The sequence below is a fragment of the Helicoverpa zea genome, chromosome 3 (assembly GCF_022581195.2).
Source record: "Helicoverpa zea isolate HzStark_Cry1AcR chromosome 3, ilHelZeax1.1, whole genome shotgun sequence".
Taxonomy (NCBI): domain Eukaryota; kingdom Metazoa; phylum Arthropoda; class Insecta; order Lepidoptera; family Noctuidae; genus Helicoverpa; species Helicoverpa zea.
The window spans coordinates 7,506,298-7,532,166 of NC_061454.1; the positions used below are offsets into that span (position 1 = coordinate 7,506,298).

The window sequence follows — 25,869 nt, forward strand, 5'->3', positions numbered from 1 at the left end:
TTCGTCTGCAGCTTCTGGGTCATTGGGTGCAAAATATAAATCGGAAGGTGCACGACTGATACTGATACAAAATGTCGGTCAACAGGCCTGCTTATTTGGCCTCACAGTCAGGTTGGATTGTCTGGCGGACATTATCTATGCTGCCCGAAATCGTCAAGAAGTGTATAGACAATGTATTAAATATTGTTGGTAGGCTGAAATCTTAAACAGAGTTAATTTTTCGTCGAATTGTTAATCTGTGGGATCCTTAAGATTCAAATAGGTAAGGATTTAGCATTAAATAAAAAAAAAATACATAAAGCAATATGTTAGGCAGCCCTAAAATAACATTACGCAGTTTTACTAGAAAAATATAATGCAATTTAAATCTTGTTTGTTAACACTTAAGGTCAACTAATTTGCTCAACATACTCATTGTTCAATGAAATCCGCAAGATTTCGATCAAATGTACTCTGTTATTTCGAGTTCTACTGTTACGAGCATTCCAGTTACTTTATGAGGTTCTTGGTAGTCCATACATCTTACACCGGCTTCCCACGGTGCGTGTTTTCGCGGACGCACGCCGACGGACGCCGACCAGCACGCACGACGCACCGTGGGAATGGCCTCGTGCGTGGACGTTTGCAACGTCTGCAGCGGTGCGCCGGTATCCGTCGCGAGGCGGTAACTTCAAAGGTGCGGACAGGGATTTTATGTAATTCGTTAATTTTCTACCGCGGTCCCACTGCTTTGTGTGACAAAACACAAAATAAATAAAATTAGATATAATATATCTAATTCAAATGTTAATGTAAGTGTATATAGACATATTAAGTCGTTAAACGACTTTTGTTGTATGCTGATATCCACCAGCGCCGTGGTTTCTTTTTACTTTTACTACTCGTAGATCGCATAATTTGGTAATTGTTAATTAATATCACAGCCGCTGCTGCAGCGACGACACGTTCTCTTTCACTTTGCATTTTGAAATGAAGTTTTAAAAGATCTGCACAGACCGACACGCACCGACACGCACCGTGGGAAGAGCCCTGTCCGTGTGCGTTGCCGTCCGTGCGCGTCGGCTGTGGTGCGTGAGGATCCGCAGAATCACGCACCGTGGGAACCAGGCTTTAAGGAATGACAGCTCTGTACCTGACAGATTGACAAATTGACAATGACAACAACGAACGAATCAGAACGAATGGACAAATTAAAATTGTCAATAATGAAAATGTCTGAAATAATTAAACAATAATAACAGTCAGCTTTCTTGCTTGCGATAAAATTTAATAAAACCAAAGAACCTGTATTTTTCACGAAAAGATAAATATGCAGACTGTGCAAATAATATTTTTTCCCATAAGACCATTATTAATTCATTGAAGAAATTCGGAAAAATAATCGAGAATGTTGAATTTATGAACTTCAGTTTCAATATGATTGCGGGGATATATATTTAGGACATTCTAGATATGTGATCCCGTTTCAATGATAAGACTTCTGCTTGCTTAGCATGGAAGCCTTAATTGAGGAGAGTTTATATCGTGCAGTGGTTGCGGAAGATCAGGAAGCGGTTATAAAGGCGCTCTCCAAAGGTTCAGTTATTTATAAAGTATTTATAATTTGTCCGCTTATGCATATATTGTATGCAAAATATAGCACTCGGAAAACATGTAGCTTTCTAGTAGGAAACATTTTGGATTTTGTAATTTCAGACCAGTTCTTTTGATCAGAGATTTAATATTTGGATACAGGAAACATATTATTTATTGCAGGTGCTAATCCAAACAAGACTGCCAGCCAAGGTAAGACCAGTTTAGGAGAGGCTGCAAACAATGGGAACATTGGTATTGTCAAACTATTAATAAATGCAAGTGAAGCAAAACGGCACACTCCTGTATCTTATACTGGTTCCTCCAAGAAGCGCCTTGTCAAATGCCACAAACGCAAGCTGAGACACAATGGACAACATGATGAGACTGTGGTAAAATGCAAAAATTTGAATGACAGAACTTTTAAAGATTTTCATTTTGGACAGTATGATGCAGTTGGAGTGGATCAAACCAGCTCAAAAGCAGATGCAAACCAGGGATATTTTGTTTTCATACACAGTGACGGATCTAGTAGCGATGAGAGTAGAATAAGTATGAAATCACCAATTACTTCCACACCCTCACCACAAGCTGACCTAGAATGGGATGAGGACATAGGGAATGTGGCTCCAACTACCAGTGAAGATGAGACATGGTCTTCTATGTACAAGTCAGTTGATCGTTTTGTCTTATTTATTTCTTGCTACTGTATTTATCCCGGGTAGGGTATTAGGCCCCTATTCTGGGCTTAAAGGTTTTGAAATTGATTATGATAATTTTAATTTATCTAAATTCATGTTATGTTTTAGATGGTATGCAGCAATACTAGAGTCTACAGGGGCAGCTATTGCTTCAGCCTCTGTAGTGACCAATGGAATTGATCAACATGATGCATTTATGCAAACTGCCTTACATTATGCTGCAGAGCAGGGTCATGCTGGTGTTGTTAAATTACTTATAGAAGCTGGTAATAATGATGACCATTCCCTTTATTATATGGTCTCTTCATCAGACAAATTAATCTTCTAAATAACAATGTATTTATTTACAGGCTGTAAAGTAGATGCTGAGACGGGAGATGGTGTAACAGCCTTACATGTAGCAGTAATTAAGAATTATATTGATATTGTCAAGATACTCTTAAAAGCAGGGAGCAATGTCAACCACAAAACGTATGATAGTATGACACCTCTGCATTTTGCTACATCAAGAGGTTTCTTGGATTTGGTAAGTTTAATATACATATAGTAGTATTTAGGGCCCTATCACATAAGCCTTTGCAGGGCGTGTTTTCGCTCTGGCCCGATTTTCGCAAACCACCAGTGTGATAAACAATACATAAGTTTGAGATTATTTCATATGACCTTATTTTAAATTTTTCTTTCAGGTAAAATTTCTAGTCAGTCACGGAGCTAGTTTAGAAGCTAGGGATGCAAATGAGAGGACAGCTTTGTATATAGCAGCTGGTCGCTGTCATGAGGATGTGATCAAATATCTTATAAATGCTGGTGCTAATGTTAATAGTGAAGAAATACATGGTGGGTAAACATTTTCATGGTGCAATTAGACCCAAATATTAATTATACAGGACACTAAAATTCTATCCAGTAACTACAAAATAAGTATAAAGTCAGACTGAAAACATGGGCTTGTTTTATATATTATTATGTTTCAGGTTACACGCCTTTATGCGAAGCTGTTTGGCAAAAATTTCCTGTGGGTGTAGAACAGTTATTGTTATCTGGTGCTAGAATAACCCATTCACATAGGCTTCTACATAATGCAATAATACAAAGACAGGTATGTTATGTATCTGCTCAAATATGTATGAATAAAAATTACACAAACTACTTTTTGAAACTGAATAATTAGCTCATATTCACTGAAAATACAAATCGACTTTTCTAATAAATTTATTGTTTTCACTCATTTGGTTTTATTTTCAGGTGGAAATCGTGGAGCTTCTTACAGCTTATGGTGCAGGAATCAATTTATACAACGACAATGGTGATACTCCTTTACTTTTAGCTGCAAGATTGTCACAGCCTGAGGTCGCGAAAATTTTGTTACGAAAAGGTGATTACTACTTCTAAATTATTATAGCCCATTCATTGCGGTCCTTTGATTAATTTTAATAGAAATATGATTAATCTTTTAATTTATTGTTACAGGAGCAAATGCCAATTTGTGCAACAGTATAACAGGTGCTAATGTGTTGCATATAGCTGTTGAGAGTATGGCTAACCCTGATGAGTTTGAGGAATTGTTGCAGTGTGTGATAGATCATAAGATTGATATGAACGCCACAGCACTGACTGGCGATACCGCGCTAAACAGGGCACTCTTGTTACACAAGTGAGTAGCACTATGTAATTTACTTGACTGCTAGACATTCAAAATAATAATTAGACTTAATTTGACCAAGTAATAGGAATGTTCATTAACACTTTCGATGCCCAGCACCCGGGATTCGAGTCGAACCATAGTTCATTCCTTATGCCCGCAACCCGAATACCGAGTCGTCGCTATGTGTAGCTATAGATGCATGTGCTTATGCCCAGGACCCGAATAGCGAGTCCATAGCTAAGTAAGCTGTAAGGGTTGTCAAAAGTAAATAAATGAAATCAATTGAAAAAACATCGCTTTAGTTTATAACGGATTAGAAAACGTAAATTGGTATTATTCCATCCAGTTATTGCTTCACTCCAGTATTGTATTAATTTGGTACATGCGTACTTAGGTTAGATCTTGTTTGATGTTAGTAATAATGCGCTCACGCGCGCCATCTATTGATGTATGTCCAAATCAAGAGACGTTAAATTCGCAAAGATAATCCTTGCCTAATATAAATGGGAAATAAATTTATTATTAGGTCAAAGTAATATAAAAATACTAGTGTTTACAGCTAAATCACATATCATTTACAAAATATGAGAAGAATTACGGATTTCAAAGGTTGAAAGCCAATAGTCAAACACAAAAGTAATAACACAGAAGACCGGTAGAAAAGCCAATAGTAAAGATCACAAACAAACGTAACACGGGAGAGAGTATTCGATATAGGTTTAGCCGGAAGTGCAAACAGATTACCGAATGAGCTTAAATTATTTTGTAAATACCTACTTTTAGCAGCAAAGAAGGGTTAAGTTTTTACCTGAGTAAGACCTTTAATCGTTTGCCGAAAACTTTTTTAAAGTTAAAACAAAAGTGCATCTATCGCCTTTTGTGCAATAACGAGATTTATGGTTCTTTATCTCTGGCCCGTAAAATGACAAATAAAGCGCGTCGGCATGTTTTTTGAGATTACGAGTGTTTAAACTTAAAACTAGATACTTATTTTCTTTGTTATCCTATGCAGGTGTTAAAACAAAGCACGTCGGCGTTGTATTGATTAAAAGAAAAGCTTACAGAAACATGTAGATAAATCATATTAAGTAAATCTGTTCTAACATAATGTACGTTAAAATTAAAAAAATAGTCTCTTTAACAACATAATAAATTAAATAACAAGACGGGATTTATTTTCTTTATTCTGATCAAAAATGCACAATAATTATATTCTAGTAAATTATTTTGGGTAGCCCTACGCTCGGTGGGCGGGGCTTAAGTGAACCCGGACGCCGGGTTTTCGGGCATAAGGGTCCCGTTCCGATACAATTGCGCTGTTGGACTCGAATACCGGGTTGTTATGTAGTTATACAAAATATTTTTGGGCATGTGGATAGGAATTGCTTTTCGGAGCTGGGCAGCGAAAGTGTTACTTAATATTTTTCTTTTTTCAGAGATCATGCCGCAGTTCTATTAATTCGCTATGGAGCAGATGTAAACACTTGTGATTTACATTCCTGTGGCTTAGACAATTTGTCCATAGCGAGTAGACGGCGATCGTGTAGCTTAGCATCCATGTTATTGAAAGCTGGCCACTACGTCACGGTCCCAGATCAAGGCGCAACTGTTCCTAAGCCAGGAAGCACGGCATATTGGTTATACCATGCTTGCAAACAACCACTAAGTCTCTCTGATCTCTGTAGGATTAAAATTAGACGTGTAGGTGCCAGCACAGGAGTGACATTGTTCCGATTCATTTCGTCCCTGCCTCTACCCAAGAGCTTAAAAAGATATCTCATGATGGAAGATGGAAATCTGTACTGATATGTAATGTGATTCAGTTAGAAGTCTGGGGCTAATGAAATAAAAATAAACATCTATATTCATTTTTATTTAGTAAAATTACACAGTAGTACAAAGGTGTACTTAGGGTAAAATATAAAATATTTGTTGATTAGAATATCTATAATTAGTGACACAATAGTCCATAAAATCTTCGAAATGAGTTGAATCGTTTTATACACCTAACAGTAAAGAATTTTACATTATTTCTAACTGTTATGGGGAAAGCAAATAAATAAGTAGTTTTATAGATGTTTACATTTTCTGAGAGCTGAAATGGTTCAAATTTTAATATTTGGTTGTATACAATCTAATGTTGATTATTTATATTTGTTAAGAAAAATATTCTAGACTTATGTGATTTAATTTATAAACAAAACATGTATCGCTAATTTTCCTTTATAGTACATTTTTATGCAAAAGGTGTCCAAGTTATGTGAATTGTTTGGAGTAAGAATCTAGTCCTATCCTAATTAATACATGCTTTAGTAATACGTTTAGTAATTAAAATAAATGATATGAATTCAGACATACTAATACATAGAATAAAGCAACATCCTGTTGCTGGTTAAGCCTACTTACACAGGGTGAGTAAATTATAATGTACCTATCTATTCTGTTATTAATACAATGTACATACATAAGAAAATACAAGTGTTTTAATCATTTTCCCAATTAATATTATATACAATTATTCAAGTCTGACTCATTAGTAGGTGTGATCAAGTAAGTGCATATATGAAAGTGAAGTTTTTTGTTTATTTATACATATATAAAAAAAAACGTTTTTTGTGTTGTAAACACCTACATAAAAAACAATATATTTATAGGTAATAGAAAGTTTTTTTAAATGCACAAAACTAAGACTAACAACTTACATAAAATAATTATAATGGACCATTTTCAACCAAAAGTATAAAATTAACAAACGATTTTTTATATTTAATACATAACATGACGAAAACACGTGATTAGTGTCTAGATAGAATTTTCAGGTGCTAAACATTTCTTCATAATATATTAGTTATTTTTAAAGTGAATACTTCTAATGACAACATTTACACACCTATACAGTAAAAACCACAATAATAAATCAAGTAAATTGACAAAATAAATAAATGGGAATGTTAACATAGAACCAATAAACTTTTTTTTACATGTTATAATAACACAATGTAAATTATCACACTAATACACATAAGGTTACACCATACTTGCAGATTTTATCACGCAAATGATTTTAGGTAACAAAATAAATAGCAACAACTGTAAAAAATCAAGCATTAAATTAATGTGTATCAAAATGCAGGGCAAAAGTAACTTATCAATGATAGTTTATCATTAGAAGTAGCTGGTTATTGCCACTCCTTACTGGCAGAATTCTTACTCCTTGGGGTAAGACATGTAGTCAGAGGGGCAATGACCTTTCATGTCCTTCATAGTGTTGAGTTTAGGGTATGTCTCAACAAAAAACTTGACCAAATCAAAGTGTTTATTTTCAACAGCTTTGTGTAGGGCTGTTTGGCCATCCGCGTCTTGCACATCAACACAAGCTCCAGAGTGAATCAGAAATTTTATTGTTTCAATTTTACCTAAAAATGCTTTGAATGTTAAATCAGCACTTCATAACAATCAATCAGTACACAAGATCATTAATCAAATCCTTATCTCAAAATGTCATTGTGCATTTACCAAGAACACTATAAAATTTATGGATAAGTGTGTTTATTCTCTCAACAATAGGTAATAAAAAGTATGAGTATATTTTTAATTCTTTAGCTTAAATTGCCTGGCCTGGGGCGACATGGAAATGAAATTAATGTTTGTTTTGTCTAGTAATTAGAAATCTTTTGAGTTACCTGCTGCAGCAGCTTTGAGTAAAGGTGTAGCTAGTCCACTCTTGGTCTTGGCATCAATCAAAGCTCCATTTTGTAACAATATCTTACATATGTTTGTATATCCTTTTCGTGCGGCATAGTGCAGAGGCATATAACCAGCATCATCAGGTGTGTTCACTATATTTTTAGTGTTGCCTGCTTTATTGATCAAAGATATGACTCTTTCTTCATCACCATAAAAGGCTGAAAAGTTTATTACATATTATATTTTGACACCATTGATATTTTTATACTTATTCAACACACCCATTCAATAGTGAAATGTGTAGCAATCTTATCAGAGCACTTAAGGTGATATGTTATTGGTTGCATGTTACATCTGATAAAGTAGCTATTTTCATAACTCAATATTTTTAACTAATTACCTGCATACCACAAGCCCCTCTCCCAGTGCATTTCAGATAATGTTTGGGTGACAGATGCATTAGCATGAGTGCAGTTTGAGTGATCACAATTTTTTCCATGGTCCATATTCAAATAATTCCAAATCCAATGAAGAGTAAGAAGGTTAAGTGTCTGTATATTTATATGATGCGCTGAAGGGTCCAAGTGATCTCAGTCTCGCCAGTGCTTGAAATGATTTTGTAGCCAAGCTGTCCCAATGAATTCAGGGTTTCAAGAACATTTGATTTTATTGAAACACCGTTCACCACTACACCAGATCCTGGAAACTTTTTGGACAGAGCTCTTATCTCTTCTTCTCCTAGTCCAAAAACAGAACAATCATTTGCATGCAGAGACCCCTTGATAGCAATATAAACAACGCCGTCTTCTTCAGTCAATGGTATTGAAGCCAAGTTGCATGGGGACAGGTTCTGACTACCCTTTGTGTCCATAGTATGAAACAAAATAATCTTATCAAGATATGTTTTGTAATTTGAAGATACTGCTTACACTTCGTCGTCTTTTGTCTGATGTTGATAGTTGCCCAAGTGCATAGCCTCCTTGCTGAAATTGTTTATATTATCTTGTTCCACAATTATTGAGGGTTCTGGCTCTGAAAACTCCTTTCTCATAGTCCACATATACTCATTATAGTCTTGTTTGACAGCCGTAGAGCTAGATGCCACAACCTTGTAACCTAATACCTGTGAAGTTATTGATCAATTTAACACTGTGACGCTATGACTCATAACTGCAATGATTAAATTAGCTGTTATGTAATTAGAGGATGTATATGATTGATGCCACATACCTCAAGTGCGCTAAGAATAACACAAGGATGTTGTAAATAAACAATCGTTGAATCGTCGCAGTAGCCACCACATGCGAACCTCTTGAGCTGTTCTATGTCTCCAGCTATTCATAAAATAAAGACTTCATTAAAACAAAATAACATGACATATTTAAGGTAAATAAAATGAGAAGAGGAATGTGAAAAGCGACTGTGAGAAGAAGCTTTTTAATTGACTATTGTGTCCTATTTCTCATTTTACTTTCGAATTTGTCAACATCTACCTTTTAAGCCGGATACCAAAACACGCCAAGGGTTTTTGTGTCCATATGACGCTAGATTACCTCTAATCAGAATGTAGGGCATTGATAACGGTTAATATTTCACTTATATCGTATATTGTTACAGTATCAAATAAAGTAACAAAATTATTGAATTACTTACGGCTGAACACAAACACAAACTGCGTTGTATTGCGCGATTCGATTGCACGCACGTATAATCTGAAAATCAAAAATTATCATGAATGTAGATATATTTACCATTACAGCAGGATAGCCTTCTGGTTTTCCAATAAGAGTAACAAAGAGAAAAGTTGGCCTTTTTTATGCTGCAAAACCGAATAACGCTCAACACAACACACAGTGAACGTCAATGTCAACTACTCAACTGCTGACAGCTGTGACATCTGAGCTGTCAGTCAGGCTGTCACGGTGATGGTGTATTCCGAAATATGACTCAGTGCCAGTGTGTTACCATAATTGTCGCGTGGTAACGGAGCCCCCGCCTCAAGCACCCGCACGCCCACACGCCTCCCCGCGCGTGTTTCCCCTGTCGAAAAGACTGCGCCGATGCTGCAAGAGTCGCGCGCGCTGCGCCTTAATATATTTTTCCGATTCTGGTCATAAGAATATATAAAAAATAAAAAAAAAACCCTATTCTCTTAAAATACCAACCAGCTTAGTCGGCGTGATTGATACATGTCACCGAAAGATAGCAAGATCCGGAAGTTTAAGTTTCCTAGGAAAATTAGGTAGATAATTTTGTAGGGTTCTAAACAAGAGATAAATTGTATGATAGCTGTAGCGTTAGTGACAGCATTACGCGGTGTCCTGCGTGACGCGGTGTCCTGCGTGAGCGACGAACGCGACGCGACGCGACGCTGCGAACGCGACGAACGCGATCAACTCAAAGGAATTCCCTACATGCGGCCTATGTGACAGTCTGCGGCGAGACGCGACGTAACGCGTACTTGTTTTGAGGGCGACCAGACGCGACACCGCGAACTATTCAGAAGCGTTGATTGTTGTGGGACAAAAAAAACATAAATATTAAAGAAATCGTTTATTAGTACAAACAAGTTGGAAGATTGTTGCTGTCTGTACTTTAAATATGAACTTTCAAGCAAAATTGTAACACAACTTCTCCATGATTGGGACCACGCAGGACACCGCGTGAGCGACGAACGCGACGCGACGCGACGCAACACGACGCGACGTAATGCGACGCGATGCTATACGCGACAGATGTCCTACGTGATTTTGGTCATTACTTCTCAAATCATGGAGAAGTTGTGTTACAATTTTGCTTGAAAGTTCATATTTAAAGTACAGACAGCAACAATCTTCCAACTTGTTTGTACTAATAAACGATTTCTTTAATATTTATGTTTTTTTTGTCCCACAACAATCAACGCTTCTGAATAGTTCGCGGTGTCGCGTCTGGTCGCCCTCAAAACAAGTACGCGTTACGTCGCGTCTCGCCGCAGACTGTCACATAGGCCGCATGTAGGGAATTCCTTTGAGTTGATCGCGTTCGTCGCGTTCGCAGCGTCGCGTCGCGTCGCGTTCGTCGCTCACGCAGGACACCGCGTTAGCAACAGCGGTAATGATACACACAGGGCACACACCAAACAATATTTTTATTTAAGCAATTTTATGAAGTTTTTGACACTTGTAATTTTTACTCTTTATCTACATTTTTTTATTTTCAACTCATCTCCATGTTAAATGCAAGTGTGCAAGTTATGGGCATGTGTATCCCCGGCTTTAACCCGTACCTATATCCGTAAGTAAGTGTTATGTGTCGGGGTAAACTTTCTACTTCATGTAGGTACCCATACCTACCTATGTCGAGCGTTTACGCTTGAGCGACACTAATAAACACTAGTGGGCGACGCTACTATCTTTCCTAAGCTGTTCACTACGAGTAATCCTGGCGTAAAAACTGCCGTATATTTATGGGGTATGTGTTTTACGGCTTGTTACTTTACCTTTTTATTTTATATTGGGTCCCTACTTAGCTGGCTTTCAAAATATTTTATTGCAACACTCTTGTAAGTTGTTTTACAATGTTTTAAGAAGTGGATTTTGAAATATCTGCTTCGGTATCTAAGAACCTAAAGCATAATCGGCAAACTGAAACTGAACTGACTTTAAGGTTCTATAACCAAAAGGGTAAAACGGGACTTTTGTAGAGACAGAAAAAAGTCTTCTATCTTCAAATTATGAGTCAGTTTTTGTATTTAGTACGCCACGTAGAACTGGTATTTGGTATATTAGATACATATAATCGGTACTAAACAGAAATAGATTAGTTTATCAACCGTAGTACACGGCAGGTAATAACTAATAGTTCTGTAGGTACTTGAAATACGCAGTTGCCCTATTTACATCACTTAAAGCTTGTGGGATTGTTCGAAAAAGTTACCACGGCCCTGGTGCACAAAGGGGGCTCCAGAAGAAAGATGGTATGTGGTCGGTAAGAGTCTGGCACTCCCTCAGGCTGCACCCACAGCGGGAGCCGACATATTATGATGATTTCCCAAAAAAAAAAAATCCTTTACTTTTATTCATATTGTAAATAGGTATTTTTTATTTGTGACCATACTTAATAATATGTAGCTAGTCGCCTAGGCTTGCCGTTGCCGCATATATAGGTGTGTGTTGAAACAGATTGATTTATCTTCTAATAACTTCTGAATGTTGCACGTCACTTTCGCGTGACTACGGGAACTATATTTTCATTATTTTCACATATTGTTTTCCTGTTATCCAACAAGAAATATAAGAATTCACGTTCGTTGAGGAGTCTTTGAGTGCTTTTCGAAGTAAGATTGTAAGTTTGAATGTGATGTGAATGTTATCAAACAATGAAAATTATTAATCTCAATTAGGAACTAAGGTCTACTTTGGTTGCCTGAAGATCTCGCATTATCATAAAGCTAATCTCATTAGATGTGAACATGACCTCTTAGGCCGGTTTGATCCTTAGATGGTAAGTAGGTAGGTATTCATATTATTATTACCTGCATGTTTGTCGGTTGTTAGTCAAAGGACGCTAAAGTGGGTTTTTTATTTGATGTTTATAACCGAATGGTCATTATCTATTTACCTATTTAAATAAATGAGTAATAGTTTTGTTTGAGGTAGGTATTCCTTCCTATCATATTATAGGGACCTAATGGAGGAACGCTTGCATCGTTTATTGCTTATTTAATGTTTACAAGTAGCTACCCGTGTTGCCTGCAAATGTTAATGATTCCAAGTCTGAATGTAGCAAAGCGGCATTTTAGTCGACTTCGCTCTCAAACAACTCACGTGAGCGCTAAGAGGCTGCGACGTTGTCGTGCAGTGAGCTTTTATTGTAATTGCGCGCTAAAAGTACGCAGTTCAGAGCTCAAATGTGGCTGAAAACATGTGATACGTAAGTTGACAATCATGAACTGTGGTATAATTTCCTTCGGTTCTTGCTTGAGTGAAGGCTTGCGTGTTCCGCAAAGTTATTAAGTACTTATAGGTCGCTTGATTGCATGTCAGTTGTTATGATGAACCGTGCTGACGTTCGAAGATCCTAACCATGTAGGCATATGTCAATCCTAACAGTCACTAGAGGTCCATAATTGGATATCAATCTTACCCAAACAGGTAAGGTAGGGGTGTTTTTATTAGCGTATACGGTCCATTAGCCATTCCTAATGTTTTAGTTATAGTTATCTAATAGAAGATAAAAGGAGAAGTTAGTATTTTTATTTAACGTAGGTATGTATCAAGAATTCTAGTGTTCTTACAGTTTCATAATTTTCTCGCAGACTTGGCTACAACATAAGTTATGTAAACAAAATTCTGTCTATCTATTGGCTCAAGTTGAACATCAGGGTAACAAGACCTACTAACATTATAAATATTACGAATCCTACTTATTCTATTTAAATCTTTACTGAGGTAAAGTAATTTCTGTCCAGCTATAGATAGGCAACTTGGGACTTAATCCGAGACGAAAAATTGACTGTCTGCGCCATGAAAGCTCTCAAATAGCTCGTAGACAATTTTTTTGAACATTTGGTCTCATAACACGATTTATTTTGACGATTCAGACAACTTTTTTTTGGAATATCTATACGCTGGTTCAACCTTCACAAATATTTGAGTAGCTTTGTAGTTATAACTAGCTTCTATATCTAACAGCCTTTTTATTTATAATATTCGATTTCGATGACTAATGGCAGCGGCTATTTAACAGTAGGTCTGAAAATTTTGATTGTCGCTCGCTATTCCGAGCCATTTACGGCGAATAAATCACATTGTAGGTACTCACTCGACAAATGAAAGGATTTATTATAGTTTAGAAATTGAGTTAGGTTTATATTTAGATATACGACAAAGTAATAAAAAAAATATAGGTAATCTGAATTGCTTACATTATAGATGCGAAACATTACAGAATTGATTTTTATGAATAAAAATCTTCATAATTTTTGTAGTTCAGTCAAAAGTTTTACAAAAAAAAATACTTTTCAAGTAATAAGACTCAAATTACTTCTGGGCTACCGAAATATTTCTGTGATATTATAGGCAGGCGTAATGAAAAACAAACTTTTCAGACATAATATTTCCCAGCAAGTTTCTTGTTTGTTCTTCATTGGTCGTCTAGTTAACTAGTCCATTACATCTCACAACATTATAAAGAGGACGGATTAATACGAACATCGTGCGGCATGTACTCGTAAGTAGACATATGGTTTAGACATAAATCCCAGTAGGCACTTATCAAAGAGAATATCAATATCAGAGGTGATTAGCTATGTGTAGGTCATCAGGTTTCCATGTTACTGCGTAATGAGTTATTAGGGTTATTGGGTCCGTTTACATTTCGTTCGAACGCCTAAATACGTAAGGACTTATCGAAAAGGTACACATTGTTTGTAAAGTTTGTGTGTTAACAATGTAGATACGATCGGGACAAAATTGCGAAAAGAGAGGTGTAGTGTGAAAATATAAAATATTACAGCAATAAGTCCCTGGGAACTGCAGGAGTACGTTCACGTTGCAGTAGCCCCTTGGGACTTGATGCGGGCCACTGAAGTTTTAAAAACTGTTCCTGAACTGAAAATCGAGTATCAAAGTGAATAAGTACCAACACCTCTTTTCTACGTAAAATAGAGTTATACCTAACCCTTTTTCTTTCTTTTATGATAGGTATTAAAAAAGATAAATCGATTTATTGTAGGTAGGATTGTATAATTTTTATGAAAAAGTAACTGAAAGAGTGAACATAAAAGAGGCTTATATTATGAATGTGCTTTAGTAAGCTTCAACCGAGTTTCCTTATTGGGAATTAAGAAAGCCGTCAGTAGCATGACCGATTTCATTTTAAAATTAATGCGTTCTCTGTTTTTCCTGTTGACTTTTTACATATGAGAATCGATTATTATTTACAGTAGGTAGGTAAGCTCTAAGCTCATGTTTGATAAGTTATAAATATTGAATGGAACACTAATGTCGACCAACAATTTTCCTTCGTTTCCACTTAATAACACTATTGAGGTTAAATGATTTATTTACGGTTCAACGTTCCAAATGTGACAGATAATTAATTTATAGATTAGAATGTATTTTAAGTTGATAGGGCATCATTATCAGTTTTGGTTAATTTACGTATCTATTTTCTTAATAATATTCATATAATATTAAGTATTCAATTTTAATATTAGTCTAAGGTTTATGATGCGTGGCATAATTAAATTTAAAGCCAGCCTTAGGTTGGCTAAGTCCCTGCCTACATGAATTTGCTACTAAAAGCTAGTAAAAAAAAATAGCATTTACAAAGCATATCTCAATTCAGAACTTTCTAGCAACATTATGTGTTAAATTGTTAATTTAGAGATATGTTATTAAAAAGATGGCTTATCTAAAAGGGCTGGGTAGAAATAACCCTTTTCGCTTGCCCCTATATCAGTGGTGACAGCTAAACTCTTTGTATAGATCTAGATAATAATTAATTGGTTTCGCGCATGGAGGATCTCATTCCTTTAACCTTTTATAATGATAACATAAATAAATTGCTTGTCTATGCCGACCTATATCAATGATTTTATGTTTTTTTTTGTTAGTGCCAAACAAACAATCATGTTTTGTTACCTAGGTATTTCAATTGAGGTTCTAGGGTATTGAATATTCCAGGTTTAATTTAAATTTTACAAACTTAGTTTAAATATTCTGAAGTTGTTGAAAGTTCGAATTATTTAGTATTGGACACAACATTCCCCTTTAGGCTAACATTGTGCATTAGGTATGTAAAAGAGTATCAGTGCTATTGGTAAAAGTTTCAGTGTACCAGTTTTTTTTTTCAATAGTTTTGGATAATAGTACTAATTGATTACCACCTACCTACCTCCTCCAAAAGTGGAATCAATATACGAAAAGCAACCAGTATATGTCGTTCAGCTACTATGTAAAAATTAAAGTAAAAAAAAATACGTGTGGCACTCGGGGACTGCCGCGGTAAAGCTATTGCATAGCATTCTGTATCAACTTATGCAATTATAATTATTAATTAGTAGCCGTTCCCCGCGATATTACCCGCGCCCGGTGTATTTTTTTGCCGCTCTGGTACATGGTGAGCAGTAGCGTCTACCTACACTTGGTATTGGTATCTCATATAAGTTCTGCCTCCGTGCCCGTCGGAATGGGGAGCGTGAGGTTTTTTCGTTACGGAATTTATGGATTTGGTCCCCGCGCTCAAGGCCTGCGATAGAAGCTATGCAATAGCTTAAAAGTGTGGTTTTTCCTAATTCAACACTCAATGAAAATTTTAAAATTTCCATAGCTGTTGTGGTTCTAGGCTCAGTCACCCTTTTAATTTACATGCAAAGTTCAATCCGCGGGCTGGCTTAGTTAATATTTTCTGTATTCATAAACGTGAAGAAGAGCTTGTTACATTTTAAAACAGAATTTTTGTAACGTTTGTGGTTAACCACTGTCGCGCGGTTAGCGGTTTTCACCGTATGTCTCGTCGCTTTTTATTTTTATGTACCTGTTATGTTATGTTATGTTACAGCCTTTTTTTTTATCGTCCCACTGCTGGGCACAGGCCTCCTCTCACACGGAGAAGGATTGAGCATTAATCACCACGCTTGCTCAATGCGGGTTGGTGATTTCAGACTTTACAGTCCAGGTTTCCTCAAGATGTTTTCCTTCACCTTTTTATCAGCCATTGGTGTCCAAGATATACTTAGAAAGTACATACAAACTTAGAAAAGTTGCATTGGTGGTTTATGTACCTTTTTTTTTTTTTTTTTTTTTTTTTTTTTTTTTTATCGACGTAAAATCATCAAATGACCCCTCCCGCTGTGGGTTAGCAGCGGTGAGGGAGTGTCAGACTTTTACTGACTAAAATCGTCGTGTTCCGTCATAGGCCTTTTATGTACCAGGGCCGCGGTATCTCTTTCGAACAACCCGCAGCCCCGGCAGGCCTTGGCCCTGCTGGGCCCCGCTGGGGTTGCTGACGTCTCTTTGAGGAGCGCGTGGAACAACGCGCGCCGTCGACACGGGTCTGTCGTCTAGGAAGACAGAGGGACGATGAGCCACCCGAACTCACCGCCCACAGACCCACGCCTACGGTGGCCGGGAGTCATCTCGCGACACCCGGCGCCCATGGTGTCTACCTGGTCCAGCGCGGCGGCCGGGATGAGAGGTGCGAACTCTCTGGCGTTCCGCCTCCTCCTTCTCGAGCATGACCGCTTCGCAGAAGGAGGCGACGGCATCCCATTCCCTCTCGCCCCGGACCATGGCCTGAACCAGGGCCGGACGCGAGAGGTCGCCGCCGCCCAAAGCCTCGACGAGGACCCGGCGGTGCCCTTCCCATGTGGGGCACACCTGGACTGTGTGGTCCACCGTGTCCTCGGGGCTGTCCGCACAATGGTGACACCCGGGCGCCTCCTCACGACCGATGCGGTGCAGGTACCTCCCGAAACAACCGTGTCCGGTGAGGACCTGCGTCATGCGGTACGTGAGGGCGCCGTGACTCCTCCCGAGCCACTCCTCAAAGAGGGGACTTACCGCCACGATGGTGGCGTGCCCTGTGGTTTATGTACCTGGCGATGAAATTTTATCTTTTTTTTTTATATTAGTTAAAATATATGTTACATTTTATTTCTGTGTGATATTATGGATACACTCATAAGCGGACTACTTCGCGCACCCGGATAAAAAGACCCTGGAGGAGTCTGACTCGATGCAATATGTCCAACAGATTCTTTTCAGTAATTATTTTTTTATTTTCTGAATTCAAATAATTATATTCATGTGACAGATGTACTTTGTGTAGGTATTCAAGTGTAGGTTGTAGTTGTATTATTGTAAAGTGTAGTCTGTCAATTTTGTAATGTATTCTGAATCATATTACAGCCCACCATGGAAGATGCTGATCGTCTCTTCGTGTTCATCTCGATCTGGCAATACCAGGCAATAAAATTGTGTTACCAAGCAATTAGTAACATAAATTTATGGCAAAGAAAGAAGTTGGTTATGTATTAATATACTCAATACAATTGTGTTACCAAGCAATTACCTACTGGTAGGAATTTACAGCATAGAAAGAAGTTTGTTGTGTATTGTGTCTCCTGATATTCTAAGTACTTTATTTTGTATAAGAATTCCTGACATGAAAATGAACAACATTACCTGGAAGTACTAAAAATGGTTTTCATGGAACCAAGTCTAATAAAACTAAAGAAGAAGAGTTTGTTTGTAGATACGCTTATCACGGAACTTGGTAAAATCACAAAAATGTTATTTCAATTTTAGGTTCATACATACATGTTGAGAAAGGCGATTATCACACTGCCCCGCATGATGCAGCGTAGTGCGTGGATGCGTTTTTTTCCGTTGTATGGAAATATCTCCGTTTGTATGGAAAACACGCATAGTCCAACACACTGAAAATGCATCCACGCGCGTTCATGCGGATCACGCACATACATGCGGAGAAACACGCACCCCCGCGCGTAGGTGCGGGGCGAGACGCAAGGTATGGCACACTGAATCCCGCAATGCCGCGCGTGATTTTGAATGGGCGTGACGTGTATATTTGAAAATGGAACTCGCTGTGCGTGAATTTACAAAACGCACCTACGCGCGTGAGTGCGTGAAAAACCCGCACGATGATGCAGATCTGCACTCCCGCAGGAACGCGCGTACGTGCGTCGACACGCAAGATGCAGCGTGATGCGGGGCAGTGTGAAGATCACCATAGGCGTTGTCAGGCCGTGACCGTTTATCAGGGTGTGCAAAATGGTTCCGACGGGACGCGGATGAAACCGCTCGCGAAAGCTAGTAATATTCTGTGTCGACCTCTATTATATTCTATTTGTTCAAATACTTCGAATCATGTCTGTGAGCCGTCTTCTCAGTAGTCACGCTCTTTAAACCCTTCGAATCCTAAATATAATTTTAATAGACAGATTCTCGTGGTGTTTCCTTCTCTAGAAAATTAGACAACAATGGAGTATCACGTTGAAGAAGACCAGACAGTAAGATTTATGACTAAATTAAAATGTGGGTATCAGCTTGCAGATTATGTAATTTTAAATTAAAATACCACTAAGGGCCTCATAGTAACTGCGAGCGAACTTCCAAAGTACCTACCTAATAACAGTGATTACAGAAGATTAAAGGAAAACCCGTGATTTAGAGACCACCTTTGATCTAAATAGGTATGATATTCCGCTTTGTATGCAGACTTCATTTGAAAAGCAAAGTCGTGAGCGGCGGATTGGTAGCCATTTACATTTGTAAGAGTAGACCAACTGCAGCACTCATTGTGGGTTCTATTGGACTATTGTGTTGATGAATATTCTGCAACAACGTGTCAACTACAAACTTCGTTAGTACTACACGCGGTTTGCAGTGTTACGAACGCAGTTTGTGCGACATAAATTCCTCGGTAATATTGTTTAATAACTTTGGGCAATAGCTGGGAACTGGGTGCGACGTTGTTCTATCTCCACTTGTTACACCAATAACTTGATTCTCTAACGCCATTTACCTTTAGATATTTACTCTTTAAATATAACTCAAAAAATGTCAGTGATTCCTTAATATTGACTGGCATGTGATTATTGAGGCATAAGTTCAAATGCCTCTTCAAGTGTCAATAAAGAAGAAAAACACTCAAAAAATATAAATTACAATGTGAGTTGTGGTAACAGTGGATGTGAAGCAAAATGTCAAAAGAGGATTTGTAGACAAAGACATTACTTATCTCCGGCTGAACTGAAAGAAATAAAATTGCCATTAAACGAGTAAGTAGCTATCTAGAACCTATTTCAATGACTGAATATACTAGGTGTTAACGGCGAATTCGTAATTGTTTTAAGTACATTTCAATTTCAAAGTGAGGATTATTTTCTTACCGATTAAATAGATTTATTGTATAAAATAACGTATAATACATTTAAAAAACCGGCCAAGTGCGAGTCGGACTCGCGCACCGAGGGTTCCGTACAAATCCTGTATAGATAAAAAGTGAGTCGCGCCAACCGTTCAGTTTAGAACAATCATAGTTATGGTAATTTCGTGAGAGTCAAAATAGTTAATTTTTTTTATTTTATAATATAACTAAAATAGTAGGCCAGTACCTTGTAAAAGATATTTTATTAAAGTTATTTATATATAGGGCTGCCATCTCGAATTTCGCCAAACCCGGACAATCATTTAAAAAACCCGGACATTTGGCGTAAATCGCAATTTTTTCCCCGAACGAGTACGATTTTTTTAAAACAAAATAATACCTAATTTGTAATCCATTTACTATTAACAAATACTTAAATTCAATGAGGTGCTTCCTTACATGAAAAGTGTCCGGGTTTTCCCCGGACACTTCTTGAAACCCCGCCCGGACGGCCTCCAAACGAGGACAAATCCGGGGAAACCCGGATGGATGGCAGCCCTATTTATATACAACATTTTATAGTCATCATTCAGAAATCTGATTGAAAATTAGTAAAAACAAAGACATGAATCAAAGTAGATTTAAATCGTGGAGAATGGTATGACGTTTCTTTGAATATAAATATTTTATTAAAATTCCATGGAGACGAATGTCCAGGATCGTTAGAAAAATATAAAAGACAAGCAGTTTCAGAGGATTGTACAAGTTGCAATGCTAGTTTTTATTGTTAAAGACTTTTCATAAAGAAGGAAGATGCCAATTCGGATGACCAGGATCTGATGAGGATCTGGAAACCCTAAGAAATTGAGGGCAACTCTTGAATATTGTAGGCACGCATCGAGTCAAAACCAGACATGTGAGTGTATTTTTGAAGGTACTGGTAAACAGTGAAGGTTTGGAGCTGATTTGATTGTGGAGACTACAGAGAGTCGAGGGAACTCCTGAACGGTATGTTGCAACTACCACGTGTTTGGGCTTATTTTATTCGTATTGGCGGAGACTTTCCACATAGATAGATTTGACTGCCATTGTGGGATCGATAGCAAAGATCAGATATAGCTATGGGAACTCCTTTACAATTTATAACGTAACCTTGTGTTGGAGCTTATTTTATTTTAGGTGATGAGAATTCATTACTAATGGGATCTTTTATTTTTGAGGAATTAATCCCCTAACGAGCCCCAGTTTCAGGTTTTTTTCGAAACTGCCTGACGACTTGTAACTGTCGAATTGTAACAACGACTGCTAGAGAGTAGGATTCGGGGCTGCTGGCTTAACGTTTCTAGAGCCTTGACAAAAGTGTAATTCTGTCCCTTTCTTTGTTTTATAAAGTCGGCTTTATTTTATTTTGTAGCATTTTACAAACAAATCCAACTTCAAACATAAAAAAGCAACAAGAAAACAAAAGCAAGAAAGAAATTAAAAAGATGTTAGGTGAAGAAGTCGGTGTCTAGACTCTAGACAAACTCTAGACTCTAGACTCTAGAGGATGCATCTATATATTTATTTAACTACCGAGATCTAGACCGATGCATACCTATAAACAGTTTTGTTGTTGTTTTTAGAAGTTGTTTTTTTTCGTAAAAACTGTTTATTTTTAACTTTTGTGAAAAGTTCTCGTCAATACGAATAATATAAGCCAAAACACGACGTAACTAAAACATACCGTTGAGGAGTTCTCTCGACTTTCTCACGTCTCTATCATCAGGTTAGCTCTAAATCACTGTTTGATAGTATCACCAGATATATACATCTGAGAATTAAGTTTTAATCCTATGCATGCTTACAATTTCTGATAGTTGCCCTCGATTTCTCAGGATTTCCATCATCAGATCCTGACCTGATGACAATGGAAATAAACGGCGAGTATACTCTTTCACTACAAAGAAATGATTTCTCAAATCCGTCAAGCTTGGTCGTTTAAATTCCCCATTGAAATGAGGAAAATATTTGATGTTTACACCTGATTTTCTCTAGATTCCCGTGGTTCACATTGATGCGACTAATGCCATAGTAAATCAGAGTCTTTATCATTATACTGTGCTTAATTTCGTTCGTATCCGCCGAGGGTATGGTTTCCATAGTAAGGTGCCCAACGACCTTTGAATGATTAAAAATTTTTCACAGTTTAGGGGCAATTATATTTAAGAAGCGTTTTATATGAATTTCAACTTGAATATCTCTACGCGTTCATGTGAAAAAGGGTAGGTAGTAAGTTTATAATTATTAAAAACATATTTTATGTCATGTAAGCAAAAATTATATTTTAATATTTTATGTAACTTAAAATTTATCATTTTCGCAATTTTTCCTTTATCTGTACTATGTAACGTTGCTTCGTGCCGAATTTCAAGATTCTGAGTTCACGGGAAGTACCTTGTAGGTTTTGATTCCCTAGCGTGTGACGGAAATTCGTCTAAGGTGCCGGTATAACTGCTGTATCTTTTGATCGCGTTAACTTAGAAGTTTGATTTTTTCACTGCCTAAAGGGACAATAGACATAGGTATTTTGGTATATATTTCAATTTGATACCTTTATTCGTTCGTGAGAAATAAGGTAGTAAGTTTCATTTTATTAAAATATTTTTATTATATTATATAACTAAAAAAATGTGATTTTCGCAATTTTTCCTATATTTGCATTATATGACAATGCTTCATGCCAAATTTCAAGACTCTGAGTTTACGGGAAGTATCCTGTAGGTTTTGATTCCTATGCGAATGTCGAAAATTTGTTGAAAATATCGACATAATCGGCTGTATCTTTTGATTGGCTTGGCTTAGAAGTTTGATATTTTCACAGCTTAAAGGGACAATAGACCTGAGTATTTCAATAGACCTGAGTATTTTAATTTCAGCTTGATACGTCCACGCGTTCTTGAGATAAAGGGTCTTGACCGACAGACAGACAGACAGACAGACGGACAACAAAGTGATCCTATAAGGGTTCCTTTTTTCCTTTTGAGGTACGGAACCCTAAAAACTACACTTCTAAAACCAGCGTCCTCAACGAAACTATCGAGTATGAATAATTATGAACGTTGGCAAAGAAATAACTGGTTCAGCGTTTTTCACTGTTTTAAATGGTTAAGAAATTAGGTATACAAAAAATGTAAAGTATGGAACGTAGCCATTACTGCTCTAAGAAAGTAAGAAAATGACCAGAAAAATAGACGAGACATTACAATATTATAATGGATTCTAGAATAGAAATTATACGATAATTCGCAGTTCTGCTAAAACGGGCTTCAAACTGTAGTCCCGACCCAACTAAACCAATTACTATTTTATTACTCATCAAATAATGGTTATAGTTCGTAAGCAGTTTAATAATTACAGAGTAGTTACAAACTGTCTTCTGTTTTGTGGAGATTAATTGCGAAACCGGTCGGTTAAGTACTTACCGTCTTACCACAAAAACTTTTAAACGTCAGTTTATGCCTTGTCTAAAAAAATGTCAAATTATGACGTTGACATATGGTTCATTTTGCAGCCAAAATTTTATTAGACAAGTGTAAAACAGGGTTTAAAGTTTTTGTAGTAAGGCTCATAATTTTCACACCCTAGAGACCTAACTTCTCCTTTAGTTTTATCGCTGAATGCCGAAATAAATCTTAACTTAGGTACGCACGTATAGGTGTGCCTACATACCGGGTAGGTACTCCTTTTAAAGTAATACTATTACGTACTTAAGTTATAACCCGCATTGAGAATTAATGATGTTCCTACGGCAACGAATTCCTCGAAAAATATATAACTTACATAAGTAAGTAGGTAATTCGTGTTGGAGAACCTTGAACTGAAAATACTAAGCCTAAGCTTCGCACCAAATCCACGACCTCCTATTACCCTTAGGTACTTACTATTTACTTATAAGGTGGTCGTAATCTAATTGTCACCCTTTTAACACTAAAATGTTAATGGATTTTCCTACACTGCTATACCAATAAATTAGCCTTTATAACGAAATTCCACGGCTAGGAATTTACATTAACGTTGTTAATAAACATTTCTATGGATCAAAGTTTCGGGGAATTAAAATATCCTGACCATCACACTTTTTACTGCCAATTTTCCTCAAATGTTGATTTCAACGTTGAATGATTCTATGTCCGAGGGCGTAGTACACAATACGTACAAATTAGGTGCTAAGAAAGAAAATGACGAGGGCGTGAATCTGAAAAGTGAAATTGTTATCTTTTATGTATTTTATAAATCTGTAAATTCCGTAAGAAATATTCATTTTAAAGAAGAATGGTTAAACCGCGGAAAAACGGCTACAGTAATACCTTCTATATTTTATGTGTGTCCTGAAAAAAAAAAGTTCTACCAAAAAAGCTCAGTATTAAATATGTATCTGAAAAAAACCTATGGAAAAAATTATACGTGGTACCTACATTCTTGCTTTGTTTCATTAAAACTATAAAAAAACCTCAGCGGCGTGGCGGTTTCGCGCAGTTGGCAGCGTAACTCAATTAGGTATATTCTGTACCAGTCATTGTTAACCAAATTACTAGTGCATGTGTGACCATGAATGAATTTCAGTTATAGAACACTTAAAATTGTTGTGCTTTGGCGTGTTTCAGCGCATCTGTGGAAGGGCTGCGCTTTGATTCTCATTTCTCATTCAGTGTTCGTGTAGCCAGGCCCCGGTTCAGTGCTTTCGAACGACGCCGCGCGGCCTCCCGTGTACTCTCGGATATTCGACCAACTTCCGCAAATATTACGCTGCGATGTTCATAAAAGTTGTGTGAAACAGTTATTGCAATTTATTATTAATCATTTATTTGTTCCAAAAAAGTTTACGGATTAAAGTTTCGCCTTTAATATTATTTTTGAGGTAAGTTTGCGGGAGTTATTTTTTATTTTTAATAAATATAATTAATATAAGCTATGGATTTAACACAACATATATTTTATAAATTAAGTAATTAAATATTTAACTATTTATTTTAAAAGTTAAATATAATTATGGCACGTGTATTGACTACTTTGGAATAAACTTTGAATCCAGAGGGTGACAACGTTTCCACTTTTACATAAGTAGCTATTGTTTTGAGCAAGTAGTTCTACTGTTTGTATATTAATATATTTTTTTAATCATATAAGATATCATAATAACCATTTTCCAGTTAAAAGACTACAGCTTTTTTTAAATACAGTAGGTACCTCGGAAGCAATCGGGTGAATAGTATCATTTCACTTCTGGCTGGTTCTATTATAAACAGTCGGTTTCTCCTCCGGTATCTATTCACGCCTCATTTGAAAAGCTTTAAGAAATCTGCACTACATATAGCGTGACAAACTTGAATCGTTTCAAAATTAATGGAAGGGAAACAAAATTAATATTTCATTATTTTACATAACTATTAAATAGGACATCGTCATTTCTTTACCTAACAATTGATATTGCATTGATATGATTTGATTAAATCACAACTACATAAGTATATCACAAAATATTATTGTATCCATTTTCGATCTCCGGTGGCGTCAAAAGTGAAGTCCATTGTGTTTCGAGGGATTTCGTGTGCAGAGTTTCGGCGATTCCATCTTCCATATTCCAGTTTATCAAAATCTTATTGTAGTTTTCAGATCGACAGTCCGAAATCAAAGTGCTCAAAGTAAAGTCATCGGTAAGCCGATGCTCTTTCAAAGGTTGACTTTGTACTTTTTACGTTCATCCATCTTTCATCTTTTGAATTTTTCGGATTAGTATCGATTTTAGGCCAGTTCTTTTGAAACAGAATGTCATAGACGATTTTTCTCGCAACAAAGAGAAAATCTGATTGGGGGTCTGTTATATTTTGTAGCAGGAGTACAAACCTGAATATTGCGTTGCCACTGACTTATCTACCTACTGACTTATATTTCTTTAAAATAAATCACAACGCTTGGGTATATTTTTTGACGATTTTATATTATAAAAATATCAGATTTTTGAAAGGCTATTTTTTTACACTGAGTCTATCCCCAAAATTTCGACCACCATGATTGCCATACACTCTACCATGTTACAGCACCACAATGGGTTTTGTTTGCATATTCAACATTTTTCCATGCTCTCAGAAAAATGTGGAGTACCTACGGGGTAGGAATTTAATTTTATATACATATCCGTATATTTTCGTCATCTGCGTTTTATTGGGCAGCTCATGCCTTTATGCAGACTGGCCGTAGACAGGCACGTAGGCAGGAAGGCAATTTATGGAAATTGAAACCACACACACAATAGTTGAGTTATTACGGCTCAGGCTATATTTTATAGCTCCTATCTTTCTGGTGAATTAGGTCTGCTGGGAATTTAGCTCAGTGAGGTTCGAA

General features: G+C 36.8%; 4 protein-coding genes across 8 annotated transcripts in view; 2 read left to right on the top strand and 2 right to left on the bottom strand.

Annotated features, from left to right (window-relative positions):
- Positions 1 to 987: 987 nt before the first annotated feature.
- Positions 988 to 6,391, top strand: LOC124645777 (putative ankyrin repeat protein RF_0381). Its single transcript, XM_047185658.1, has 9 exons — positions 988 to 1,575; positions 1,756 to 2,242; positions 2,382 to 2,539; positions 2,624 to 2,799; positions 2,960 to 3,110; positions 3,248 to 3,372; positions 3,519 to 3,648; positions 3,744 to 3,927; positions 5,355 to 6,391. The coding sequence occupies exons 1-9, from the start codon at positions 1,494 to 1,496 to the stop codon at positions 5,722 to 5,724; spliced, it is 1,863 nt and encodes a 620-aa protein (XP_047041614.1). The 5' UTR covers positions 988 to 1,493; the 3' UTR covers positions 5,725 to 6,391.
- LOC124645779 (ankyrin repeat domain-containing protein 39-like) lies at positions 5,773 to 9,252 on the bottom strand. Of its 2 annotated transcripts, XM_047185660.1 has the most exons (4): positions 9,099 to 9,252; positions 8,836 to 8,939; positions 8,535 to 8,728; positions 7,784 to 7,823 (listed from the first exon to the last, which is right to left on the bottom strand). In XM_047185660.1, the coding sequence occupies exons 1-4, from the start codon at positions 9,178 to 9,180 to the stop codon at positions 7,811 to 7,813; spliced, it is 393 nt and encodes a 130-aa protein (XP_047041616.1). In that variant the 5' UTR covers positions 9,181 to 9,252; the 3' UTR covers positions 7,784 to 7,810. The 2 variants fall into 2 exon arrangements, with proteins under 2 accessions (XP_047041615.1, XP_047041616.1); XM_047185659.1 differs by lacking the exons at positions 8,535 to 8,728; positions 8,836 to 8,939; positions 9,099 to 9,252 and adding exons at positions 5,773 to 7,334; positions 8,006 to 8,254 and having other exon boundaries at positions 7,602 to 7,823.
- On the bottom strand, positions 8,137 to 8,546 carry LOC124645780. Its single transcript, XM_047185661.1, has one exon. The coding sequence runs from the start codon at positions 8,474 to 8,476 to the stop codon at positions 8,165 to 8,167; it is 312 nt and encodes a 103-aa protein (XP_047041617.1). The 5' UTR covers positions 8,477 to 8,546; the 3' UTR covers positions 8,137 to 8,164.
- Positions 9,253 to 19,108: 9,856 nt separating the features above from the next.
- The window catches only part of LOC124645698 (trissin receptor-like), a 123,394-nt gene continuing 116,633 nt past the window's right edge, over positions 19,109 to 25,869 (top strand). For 2 of the 4 annotated variants that reach the window (XM_047185549.1, XM_047185551.1), the window contains exon 1: positions 24,153 to 24,385. The gene's annotated coding sequence lies outside the window, so the exon portion shown is untranslated. Of the gene's footprint in view, positions 19,397 to 24,151; positions 24,386 to 25,869 lie in introns of those variants that run through there. The other 2 variants (XM_047185550.1, XM_047185552.1) reach the window with 2 other exon arrangements.

Bases quoted from the DNA above. Each gene is read 5' to 3' on its own strand.
- LOC124645777 (XM_047185658.1), top strand. From the start codon at position 1,494: ATGGAAGCCTTAATTGAGGAGAGTTTATATCGTGCAGTGGTTGCGGAA. The intron at 1,576-1,755 runs GTTCAGTTATTT...TATTTATTGCAG, and splicing joins TATAAAGGCGCTCTCCAAAG to GTGCTAATCCAAACAAGACT. The intron at 3,649-3,743 runs GTGATTACTACT...TTATTGTTACAG, and splicing joins GAAAATTTTGTTACGAAAAG to GAGCAAATGCCAATTTGTGC.
- LOC124645779 (XM_047185659.1), bottom strand. From the start codon at position 8,111: ATGGACCATGGAAAAAATTGTGATCACTCAAACTGCACTCATGCTAAT. The intron at 7,824-8,005 runs GTAATTAGTTAA...TAAACTTTTCAG, and splicing joins GAGGGGCTTGTGGTATGCAG to CCTTTTATGGTGATGAAGAA. The intron at 7,335-7,601 runs GTAACTCAAAAG...AAGCATTTTTAG, and splicing joins ACTCAAAGCTGCTGCAGCAG to GTAAAATTGAAACAATAAAA.
- LOC124645780 (XM_047185661.1), bottom strand. From the start codon at position 8,476: ATGGACACAAAGGGTAGTCAGAACCTGTCCCCATGCAACTTGGCTTCA.